Consider the following 12,570-nt stretch of genomic DNA (forward strand, 5'->3'; position numbering starts at 1 on the left):
GCACATACATAATACGATGGGGCTTCAAAAATTTCATGGAATTAAAAGATAATGAATTTTTTCATGAATGTTCAGAAGACCCCTTGTATCTATAAGCACATGTGTGCCTTTGCACATGTACCATATGCATATTTGCTTCCCAATCCTTTTTCAGCCATGATGGCATAATTCACATGCTATGTTGCACATGGCTTTGTTCAAGCTAGATAATTCTGTATCAGCATATACACTCTTTTCCTTTCTTGCACCTCGAGTCAGTCCCTTATTCACAGGCACTAGGTTGCTGCCAATTATATTGCTGTTATAAACAATGCTGGAATGAATAACCTTGAGTTGCAAGATTTCCTAAATTCTGCAGGATAACTACATACATGTAAAAGGCCAAGCTCTTCCCCCTATTCTACGCTGCTAAGAAACAGCCAGACCTATGAGGATTAATATTAAATCCTTTTATTTAAAAAGTTTTATCTACATACTCAAGATATGCCTTTCATTTTAATTAAAAAATTATACATGGTGTTTGTGAATACACTCAAAGACCAAAATAGTCTGGGAGGTGGTTTTATGCTGAGTAAATGACTTCAAAACCAGTGGTGTAAATGCTGTGCTTGCTCTCTAGTCGCCTTTAGAAGGTGTCTGCTCCCGAGGAGTCTGTGTCGCCCTGAACTGTGCTGATGCTCAGAGATTGAGCGCAGTCCTCCAAGTTCACCAGGGGCAGCGCTACGGACATCTTGGCAGGTAGTTCCTGCGAACTGAACATGGGTATTGCTTTATCACCTGCAAAAAGAAGAACCGCAAATCAGCCTAACAAGCACAAGTCAGGAGTGTTTTTATTTTATGGTGGGGAAAATATACATAACAAAACATAAACCATCAGGCAGAGAAGATGACATGGAGAGATGGAGTGGCTGGGGACTCTGGACTCAGGGTGGGAGAGGGGCTGTGTGCTGACAACCGGGGTGGTGGGGGCAGGCTTGTGGGGTGTACCCTTTGGTTGTTTGATGATGCATGGAGGGGACTGTAATCATTGCAATGAAACAAAATATGATAGGATGAATGTAAAGCTGGTGTTCTCCCATGATGTAAACTAACTCAAAATTCACAATAAAAACTTAAATAAAAAACATAGGCCATCTCAACAATTTCTGTATGTACAATTCCACAGCATTGACCACATTCTTCAAGTTGGGTAACCATTCTATCCTTTCCCAAATCATTCTCCCATCATTAACATAACCCTGGGTGTGGCGCTGTGGGCTAAAGCGCCAGACTACAAAGCCATTTGAACTGCAAGGTCGGTGGTTCAAGCTCACCATCTGCTCCTTGGAACCCTATACAGGGTTGCTATGGGTTAGAATCGACTCGACGGCACTTCCCCCCTAAGCAAACATTCCCTTTCCTCTCACTCTTGGTAACTTCTAATAATCTTCTATTTCTATAGCTCTTTGTATTTCATGTAAGTAGAATCATTCCCTATACAGTATTTGTCCTTTGGTGCCTGACTGATTTCATTCGGCATGATGTTTTCAAGGTTCATTCATGTTGCAGCATCATCAGGCCTTCCATCTCTGTATGACTGAGCAGTACTCCACTGTGTGCACATAACACATTTTGTTTATCCATTTTGGTTGTTTCTACTTTTGGGCTATGGTGAGAAGTGCTGTGGTGAATGCTGGCACACAGGGTTCTGTTTGTGTTTCTGCCCTCACTTCTGGGTAGATCCCTAGGGCTGGGATATCTTCTGGATAGATCCCTCAGACTTGGATTTCTGGGTTACACAGTACTTCCATGTTCACATTCTTGAGGAACTACCACACTGGTTTCTACAGCGGCTGTACCATTTTACATCTCACCAGTAATAGCTAAGGGTTCCAGGTTCTAACCAAGCTTGCCAGCATCTGGAGTTTTCTAATTGTTGGTCACTGCCATTCCATTAGAGGTAAGGTGGTATCTCATTATAGTTTCGATCTGCATCTCCCTTCATTGTTAAGGAAACCCAACAGATGGTGCCCCTGAGTGGTACAAATGGTTAAAACTCAACCATGAACTGTAAGGTTGGAAGTTCAAGTCCACTCAGAGAAGCCTCAAAAGACAAGCCTGGCAATCAGCTTCTCAAAGATCACAGTCACTGAAATTCCTCTGGAGTGCAGTTCTCCTCTAAAACACATGGGGGCTCCATGAGTTGGAATTGACTCGACAGCAGCTAACACCAATGACTAAATAAAACTGAGCATTTTTTTCATGTGCTCATTTCCTATTTGAATATCCTCTTCCGTGAAAAATCTGTTCAAGTGCTCTGCCCATTTTTTGATGGGGTCATTTATTTCTTTGTTGTTAAAGTTGTAGTTTTATGCAGGTATACCTCAGAGATAATGCAGGTTCAGCCCCAGATGACCACAATAAAGCGAACATCGCAATAAAGTGAGTTACACAAAATTTTTGGCTTCGCAATGTATATAAAAGTTCTCTTTACACCATACAAGTGCTATAGCATCATGAAAAGGTTTGCATTATTGTGACAGTTATTGAAATGTGACATGAAATCAGTACATGCTGTTAGCAAAATGGTGCCAACAGACTTGTTGGGAGTGGGGTTGCCACAAACCTTCAATTTATTTAAAAAAAAAAAAAAAACAGCATTTGTGAAGCATAATGAAGCTAAGCGAAATAAGATGAGGTACACCTGAATATGTTTTGAATATTAGGTCTTTATTAGATATACTTGAGCATGGTGGCTCTTTAGGATAAGCACGAGACTGCCAACTACAAGGTGGTTTGAGTCTACCAGCCACTCCTCAGGAGAAAGATGCTGTCTTTACCTGCAAATATGTACAGCTTAGAAACCCTACACAGGGTCACTAGGAGTCAGAACTGCCTAGACAGCAGTTAGCAACAATGCCAACAACACTGGATAGTGTCATTCTTTGCAGGAGCAGACAGCCTCATCTTTCTCCTGCAGAGTGGCAAGTGGACTCGAACTGCCAGCCCTGTAGTTAGCAGCCCAGTGCTTATCTTCAGAGCCACAGGACTCCCTTACTGGATGTATGGTTCCCCCTATTTTTCTCCTAATCTGTACGTTGTCTCTTACTTTGATGAACAAGAGTTCATTTTTATGAAGTCCCATTGATCTTCTTTGTCTTTTGCTGTTTCATGCTTTTGTTGTCATACCTGATAATGCATCTCTAAAAACTAGGGTTGCTAGGAATCGGAAGTGACTCTACGGCGCTTAATAACAACATGATGATTACTTATGGCTGTAAAACTTTCTAAATAGTACAAGGGGATCAAAACAAGAATCAAAGTAATTCCTTTTCTCTAAGCGTTCAGAGTTTGTCATAGCAAGAAAACGTCTGCCTTTCCATTCCCACCCTACTCAAGTCAAGACATTAAAAAGTACATGAGTGCCCAAAGTTGTGGAACAAACAGAAACTAGGTAAGGTTAGTAGGAGGGTCAAATCCAGACTTAAGTCTTTTCCTGACTGTGAGTGACTCTGAGCACATGATCTCACCCCTCAGAACTTCAGTTTTCTCCTCTGTTAAATGGGATCATAGACCCTACTGCACAATGCAGTAAGGATGAAATACCATCTGTAAAGGGTTGACTAGAGGTTAGCACTTAGGAAGTTACTCAAAAACTGAGTTACTATTACCACTGAATACGTGACACTGAACACTCTTCCCATAAATTAAGTGGCTAGAAGTCCAATAAAAAAAACAAAACACTGCAATAGTCCTAAAATAAAGGTTTGCTGTTAGTTATAGACAGAACATGAGTTTTAAAAGGGGGTAGATATGAGCTAAGTAAAAAGCTTTTGAAGTCAATGGTTGCCAATACACACGACATTTAGCTTTTTCCTCCTACTCCTAAAACATGTATCCTCAACTCAGCATAAATTATTAAAAATCATTGACTGAGTAATTAATAACAATGAAAGCAATGTCAAAAGAAAAAAAAACTGAAGAGGGCAATTCAAATTACCATTGACATTTGACTTAGGTAAGCATATTTCTCTTTTAAATAACTTGTTCTTCATTATTGCTTCATTTAACCAAATATGCAAAGCTATTTCTACTCCATCGAGTGAAAGCAGAGGGAGGCAATAGAGAAGGGAGCTGGTGACAGAAGGAAGGCAGTTTAAAATGAAGAAGTCATAACTATGTTAAAATTCCAGAGCTGACTACATATGTGTATCTAGCTGCCTAGATCTTAATTCACTATAAATTTAAAGCAAACTGCCTAAAAGCATAAAGAATGTGAACTTGGTATTAACTAAAACCACACAAATTCTTATTTTAAATTTTATGACCTTATCATCTATACAAAAGAATAATAAGCACTTTAAACAAATTACTTTCAATAAACTTAAAGACACCTCTGAGGCAAAAGTCATAGTAATATTTTTCTAAAACCCCTTTATATTTTCCTATTAGTTTCCACAATAATGAAGTGGAATTTTTCATTAAATTTTTGTAGGATCAACAGTAAAAGAAAGTTCTGGACATTTCAGTGACAACTCAACCACAGCTGTCCAACTGATCAGAATACTAGTAAACAGCATATTCCTTTCTTGTTAGGAAGATAAGTAGGGAGACACAGGGATAAGTTATATGCTTGATGAATATGAATGTCTGCAAAACATGAAGATGAACTTTTCCAACAGGCAAGTGAAGTTAAAGGTTGCAAAGACCAGAAGGCAATTTAAAGACACAGAATTAACACTTCTGTGCATCCAAACCCAAACCCACTGCTTCCCTGTCAATTCGGACTCACAGTGACTCTAGTGGGCACAGCAGAACTCCTCCCTGAGATCGCCTAAGCTGTGAAGTTTACGGAGGAGGCAGACTGGCGCAGCTGGCTCCCAGGCTTTCAGTTCAAACCGCCCATCTTCAGCTAGCAGCCCAGCGCTTAGCTCACATAGATGTATTACGTTGTTGTTGTTAAGTGCCATCAAGTCAGTTTCGACCCTGTATAAGGTTTCCAAGGAACAGCTGGTGAGCTGGAACTGCCGACCCTGCAGTTCAAATGGCTTTGCAGGCTGACGTATTAACACACAGCGCCACACCAAGAGTAGAGATTAGAGCAAGAAGAGTAGTGATCACCCAGGGAGAGGAAATAGATTAAAAAGAGAGATAGAAGCAATGTGGGGGCAGGACCAAGAAAGAAAACTGATTAAAGGGCAAATGAAGGCAAACAAGAGGGAGGTGTTGGAGAGATAAGCAGGAGGGAACCTGGGAGAGTGAAGAGCCATACAAGGTACAAGATGGTTTTTAAAAACTAAAGTCTAGTGTAACTCATCAATTAATCCATAATTGGTACAGCTGAGACTATAACTCACTGCTCTTTGCACTATACAGAATACCTTAATTAATCACAGTAATAAATAATTACTGTTAATCACTTATGTTTGTAAAAGTTGACTGAGGGAAATCTCATTTAATTAGTGGTATGTAACGGTAGGCAGAAGGAGCTCTGGTAGCGTAGTGGTTACGAATCGGGCAGCGAACCTCAGGGTCAGCAGTTCAAAACTACCAGCTCTTCTGCGGGAGAAAGATGAGGCTTTCTGCTCCCGTAACGATTTACAGCCTCGGAAACCCTGTATAGGGTCACTATGAGTCGGAACTGACTCCACGGCACATAACAACAACAATGGTAGGCAGGAATTCTGGTGTGGTACCGAGGGGGTAAATGCGCAAGGTTGGCGGTTCTAGCTCATCAACCAGCCACTCCTCGGAAACCCTATACAGGGTTGCTATGAGTTGGAACAGAGTCAACGGCATTAAAAAACAACGGTAGGCAGCTAAGAGGGAGGTGATGAGTTTTCAAACACAAGATCCTTTATGCTAAGTCAAGTCTAGGGTCCAAATGAGATCTGTGTCCAGTCACGTAGAATGGTTTTCCTCACATAGTGGTGCCAGGCTTCTGTGTGGGGAGTGACAAAGGGAGGAGGATTGGGATAGATACCCAAAAAACATCAAGTGAGTATGTACTATGTGCCAAGCACACTACTTTTCTAGATTCTGGAAGATAATACAATGAACAAAACAAAGGCCCTCTCAGGGCCTTACATTCTAGTTGGAGTTGGGGTTGGGTGGTGGGGGCAGATGACAAACAAGTAAGGAAATAATCATAAAATATGTCAGGAGGTGATAAGTACCATAAAGAAAAATAGGTAAGGGGTAAGAGGGGCAGTGATATGTGGCTTTGGGCAACTTTTTTCACTTCTCTAAACCCCAGCTACCTTATCTCTAAAACAGAGCTCACAGTATCTGCCCCAGTGGTTTTGTGGGGATTAAATGAGATAATGGATATAAAATACTTTGTCTAGTACTGGCACATACAAAACACTCAGAGCAAGTTAGCTCTTACTCGTACATAACTGGAGAGGAACTATCCCAAGAGGCACTGATATTCAGGGCAGGCTGCAAAAGACAGCGTGACTTAGAAAGGGATCAGAACGATTCATGAAATACAATAACGATAACAAAAAAAGCCGCTCTGGAAGGCCTCCAAATAGTTAAGCTATTTTTAACTCTAACGGTTGTGTTTTAATCAATGAGTTATGTCAGTAAATTGTACCATCTTATCTAAAGGTGTTTTGCTAATGTACATTTTGGGAAGACTTCTTGAAGTGTTCTTTTACACAAGCAAAACAGCCTGTTTCAGAACTTTGCAAGAGAATGTTTTAGGCTAGGATTGAGGTAAAAAAGAACATCACTCTTAAGTACTGTTAACAGGCAAACAGGACAACACTCAGACCCAGTTATGGTCCTCATAGAGTTTAATTTTTTTTTTTTTTTTCCCTAAACAAAAGGCATATCTCAATAAATCACCATTAAAGCAAGCATAAATCTTCTACCAAATTAAATGTAGTTTGATGCTTTTAAAGTTTGACTTTTATATTTCCACAGTCATGGCCTTACTCTATGATGTCATTGTTTCAACAGCTGTGTTCAAGTTAAAAAAAAAAAGACCATTTCTTGATTCCATGGGTTTGAAGCATGATGTCACTTAACCTAGAACACATCTGCAGTTTGGAGGTCCATAAAGTTACACCGTGCATCTAAATCTTCATAAGACATATTTTAATATACTTTGACATTTGAAATTGAAATTTTGTGTCTTTTTAAGAGTTAAAATTCATGAAGAAATTTTATTTTCTGTTCTTGATATTAGACTTATGAGATGAAGAAATACAAACATTAAAACTACTTTATTCTCAGTAATGTAGGTAATGATATAGGATTTCTACCATCCATTTAAGAGGCTGCTTTAAAACATACATAGCGTAGCTTTCTAAAAGCTTTATGGTTTTAGATAATCCATTTCATCAGCAGGTTTTAGATTCTGACTCTAATCTCAAATACTTGGTAACCCATTATTATATGTTATTTGCAAACTAAGAGGAATCCAAACAAGGCATTGTCTCCTAAAACAACATGAGACAAGCAGAGAAATTATGAAAAAGTTTCCTTGGTAGATCCACAAAGGCGGGCAGCGTCCCCAACTCCTCATTCTGACTAAACAAATGCATGTAACACCAGCCATTATATGGATTCTAGTGGTTAGTCTGTAAGATAATAAATAGGAAGTGGGGCAACTTTTACTTGCCTGCATTTATGTTTTTCTACCTGTGAAAAAAATCTATTACTAAAATAAATTGTGCATTTAAAAGCACAATTTTTAAAGGATCAAATCTAATAACCTTCATTAAGTTACATGAATGATCCTCACCTGGAGTATACGGGGAGGCACCAGAGATCGGTGAATACACTGAACCTTATGCAAATTGTTTTTATGTATTTGTAATTTGGGAGGGAGACAGGCAATCATAACTATCAGTGTCTTAAAAGGCTTTGTGGCCCCCAAATATTTAAGAATCAATGAGTCCAGAGTCATCTGCAAGCTGAATTCCCTGAATTCAGGTCGCTATGGGTCGGGATCAACTCTATGGCATTCAACAACTGCAGCAGCAGGAGTGAAGAAACGCGAGTTCTTCTCATGTACGAGAGGACTTCAAAAAGGTTGTGGGAACATTCCCTTATCTTTGAATTCCATTTTTCCACAAACTTTTTTATAAATTGTGGTGCGGGCACCTTATTTTCTGAAAGGTGCACTGTAATTATCTGTTTGTCTCTTCTACTGGGCAATCTACTTCCTAGGAGCATGGATTAGGATTTACAGTCTTTGTCTTCCCAGTGACTAGGGCAGCAGGAACATAGGAAGTACCTGTGACCAACGGTGTGTTTCTGTTAAACCAGGGGCCAGGAAAAGGAGTTCCACTTGGGAGTTTGTCATTAGATCATTAGCAAGTAGAAGACGTATACATTGGCTTCATCAGCACAATACTAATAAACTAGGTCAATTGGTTCAGAATCAGCCCTACAACTTCATACCTACAGGTTTTCATATTATTACCGTATTAAACAAAATGTATGCAGCATTGATAACTAGGCTGCCATTATGAACACACAATGGCTAAAAACTAATCTGACAGAGACTCTTTCTCACCAAACAGAACACACCCATTAGGCAACATCACATAATGATCACTGTTGTAATGTTTTAGGCTCCGCTCAAATGCTGCTTAACTCAGGCCTTTCTGTTAATAACCTTCACTGACAAAATTAATGTCTTTCTCATACATGTCTCAGACTTTTTAGACATCCACATTTCTAGCAGCACTGATCATTTTATTATTAAGCAATTATCATTTTATTGCTTACTTGTGGGTATATTGTTCCCGTGAAATATGTGCTCTGCTAAGACAGCCCCTCCCAAAACAAACCCATTGCTGCTGACTCGATTCTGTCACTAATGAGTCAACAGTGCAGAACACAGCTGCCTCCTAGGGCTTTCAAGGCTATAATCTTTATGGAAGCCAACTGCCACATTTTTCTCCCGTGGAGCAGAGCAGCTGGTGGGTTCAAACCTCCGACCTTTGGGTCACAGCAGCTAAGCACGCAACTACAGAGCCACCAGAGCGCCTGCTGAGAAGGCACTTGTGTCCTAGTCACCTCTGAATCCAACAAAGCTGGAGCATAATTCTGGGAACAGAGGTAGGCAAAGGAATTCATGCTGAACCAAACTGGTTTGTCTCTACCTAGAGTGTCTGCAGTTCTTCAAGGCTAACACTTGCTTAGATTCACGCTGACCAGGTCCTGACTAAAATCAGCCCTGGGCTCCAGCAATGCAGTTGTGTTTTATTGAGTTCTTGAAGCGTTGTTCCTGTCCACCACCCTGGGCTCATCCAGTCTTGCATCAATTCCTTGTGTAAGCAGCTGCTAAACTATCCCGCTGTAGTTAATTCTCCTCATATACTTAACTGCAGATTTTGCAACATCACAGCTTTAGTGCTTGAGAACAAATACTACAAGTCTTGATGAACAAGGTGCCTGGCTATATGACACTAAGAATTATATGTAATATTTTGACTCTGCTTTCAAGAATTACTCATCATTAACTCTTTCTTCACTTTCATGTTTAAATGGTGATTTAAAACGTTAAAATAGTTTCACCCCAAACTACGTTTTAGACATATAAACAATACATTAAAAATTTACTATTACTATTTTTAAAGAGTTGACAAAAGTTTGTTTCCAAATTTATAATTTAAGATACAAATGAGACAGTTCCGATAGAAGAATAAATGTACCAGCACCTGTAAAAACAACTCCGATTCTTTTTCCCTTAAAAAGCAATAGTTAATGTGAAAGATTTGTTTCTTCTTATGCCAGATTCTAGCTGCTTCACTTTATTTAAAACTGACTTCAAAGTTTAAACACTGTCCTGTCCCAACAAATAACCTCCCCCAGATGGAAATATCTGGAACACTATCCTCAGTGCTCTGAATGCCACACCTGCAGCCTTTTTATAATTCTACATTTTATAAACTTTCCAAAGGGAAATGATAAAAATTTTAATGGCTTTTGAAGACTTCAATTTAAAGTGGGTTGTATAGCTGGGGTAAATTTATAGGTACTTTACAAAATGAAAATCAGAGTTAGTCTCTTTACTATGTTGATTATTATGAGAGAAAGAAATGACAAGAAAATGAAAAAAATCTGATCAGCGCCAAGTTCAATAACTTTTAAAGTAAAAAAATGTACCTGTAAACACAGATGCAAGGTATAGATTTGGCTCAATTTGTGTCTGATCTGTTATCACTTGGTGAAGCCACATTAAATTTTTTTTTTTCCACAAGAAAATCAGTTTAGAACAGAAATAAATCAAGATTCATTCTTATTCACCAAAGACAAAACCAAACCAAACCACGAGCTAAAGGTATTTCCACAGTTACTCCATTAAAGCAAGGTAAACAGAAGCATGAACTAGTGGTCTTAAGATAAAGAAGGAAGTTAAACAGCTGAATTTCAATGACGGTCCATAGAAAAAATAGTTTACCTAGTCATTTAGGAGCTCTGGTAGCGTAGTGGTTACGAATCGGGCTGTGTACCGCAAGGTCAGCAGTTCGAAACTACCAGTGGTTCCGCGGGAGAAAGATGAAGCGTTCTGCTCCCGTAAAGATTTACAGCCTCGGAAACCCTGTGCAGGGTCACTATGAGTCGGAACCAACTCCACGGCACATAACAACAACAGTCGGTTATTACCTTTATGCATCAGCCATGAGGGGAAGGGGGAAGGGAAGGATCATGAGAGAATGCCATTTGTACTAACTTAAAAAATTCGGACCGTTTTCTTCCAAGGTTGAAAGTTTTCAGATTCTTTCACTTAAGAATTTAATCATTACAAAAACATTTGGACCAGCCTGTGTGCATACTGCCCTACAGAATCTAGACAACAAGCAATGAAGTTGTCACGGAGTGGAGCCCCAATACACTACTAAACCCAAAGCAGGTTTTAACATTGAAGTGAAATGTTGTTGCTGATTGTTGTTAGATGACATTGAGTCGATTTCCACTCATAGTGACGCTGCTGCACAACACAACAATACACTGCCCGCTCTGCGCCATCCTCACCGTTGTGTTGCTGCTACTATGTCAATCCATGTTGCTGTGGGGTGGGGGTGGGGAGGTGGGAACCTTCCTCTTTGTTGCTGACCCTTCTCTTTACCAAGCATGATGGAAAACCTTTTTATGGTTAGAGAATTATGAGAATTATGAAGCAGAAAAAATTTAAGTTACCAAAGAGAGAAACCTGTAGCACGTATAGCTCTGGCCCACAATCTGGCCAACAAGCTACTCTAGGTGCCAAGGATAGTTGTCTTTGTTGATGGCATGCTGACAGATATATTACAGTGCTCTGGAAATCAGGAACTGACAATAGTTGTGGTTTTAAACCAATTCTTGGAGTAGATGGTATGGAAAAAATTATAATATGATGTAACATCAGTGTTTCTTTTAGGTTTTTCTCTAAAATAAAAAAATTACCTCTCAAACTTGATTTATTAAAAAAAATTCCAGTGAGTTTTGGAAGAAAAGCTTAAACTATTTAAATAAAATTATATAGCATTACATGGGAGCTTGGTGTCTCTATAAGATAAGCACTGGGCTGCGAATAACATCTGCAGTTGGAGCCCATCAGCCACTCTGCAAGAGAAAGATGAGGCTTTCTGCTCCTGCAAAGATTTAAGCCTCGGAAACCTTACAGGGGTCCACTAAGAGTTAGAACCAACTCCCCAGCACTTAACAACATCAATAACAGATAGCACGACATAGCATTATATAGCATTACATAGCTTATTCAACTGCAATATAGTTTCAGTGGTGACAAATAGTAATGCTAAAGTATTCTTGTTGTAGAAAAGTAAAATTGTAAATAAAGCATGTCAAAAATGAAATGCAAGACAGATGAGTACAATTAAGTTTAAAGAACAGTTTTAAAAGAAAATATATTTATAAGGGTAGGATTATGGATAAATACAAGTTATTCATATGTTTGATATTCTATATATATGTCAAAATTGAACATTTGACCTTGACATATTTTAAAACATCTTGAAATGCTTTAAAGTTTCGGTGAAGGGCTAGTTGCTGAATCAATTCTAACTCACGGTGGCCCCATGTGGGGCAGAATGTTTTAAGTCTCCCACAGGGTCTTCAAAGCTTTGGTAGCCTGACCTGTTTCCCAAAGTGCTTCTGGGTGGATTCCAACCCCCAACCTTTTGACTGACAGTCCAGTGCTTAACTGTTTACATCATTGCAGGGCCTCTGTTTTACAAGTGCTTACTATGATGCTGTGGTAATTAAGGTTATGTGGCCACCTGGTTGGGCCAGGATTCTCAGTGATTTGGCAGGCAGAGATGCCGTTTGGAGTTTTTGGCAGGCCCCTATTTGTGATTCACAGTGCAGACCTGCCATCCTCTGCAGAGCACTACTCTTCTCATGAGAAACAGCTTATGGCTTGTTCACTGGGCCTTAGTAGAAACCGAACACCTAGCCATGGGCCACCAAGTCACTTAAGAAACCTGAGTTACCCATTATGAACTGACCCAGAGTGCTGCCTGACCCAGAGTTGTAAGGTTGGGTGCACACAGCAGCATTCAATCATTAAATGTAAGTGGTACATTTAATGAGACTGGGCTTCAGCAGAACATGAAGGCACAAGTAAAC

At 39.5% G+C, this 12,570-nt stretch overlaps 1 protein-coding gene across 3 annotated transcripts in view; it reads right to left on the bottom strand.

Annotated features, from left to right (window-relative positions):
- Positions 1 to 625: 625 nt before the first annotated feature.
- The window catches only part of KIAA0586 (KIAA0586 ortholog), a 140,974-nt gene continuing 129,029 nt past the window's right edge, over positions 626 to 12,570 (bottom strand). For all 3 annotated transcript variants that reach the window (XM_006864600.1, XM_006864601.1, XM_006864599.1), the window contains 2 exons: positions 10,108 to 10,155; positions 626 to 777 (listed from right to left, as the gene is read on the bottom strand). In XM_006864600.1, the coding sequence (XP_006864662.1) occupies positions 626 to 777; positions 10,108 to 10,155 (200 nt within the window). The remainder of the gene's footprint in view (positions 778 to 10,107; positions 10,156 to 12,570) is intronic.

The sequence above is a fragment of the Chrysochloris asiatica genome, unplaced genomic scaffold (genome assembly GCF_000296735.1).
Source record: "Chrysochloris asiatica unplaced genomic scaffold, ChrAsi1.0 scaffold00067, whole genome shotgun sequence".
Lineage (NCBI taxonomy): Eukaryota > Metazoa > Chordata > Mammalia > Afrosoricida > Chrysochloridae > Chrysochloris > Chrysochloris asiatica.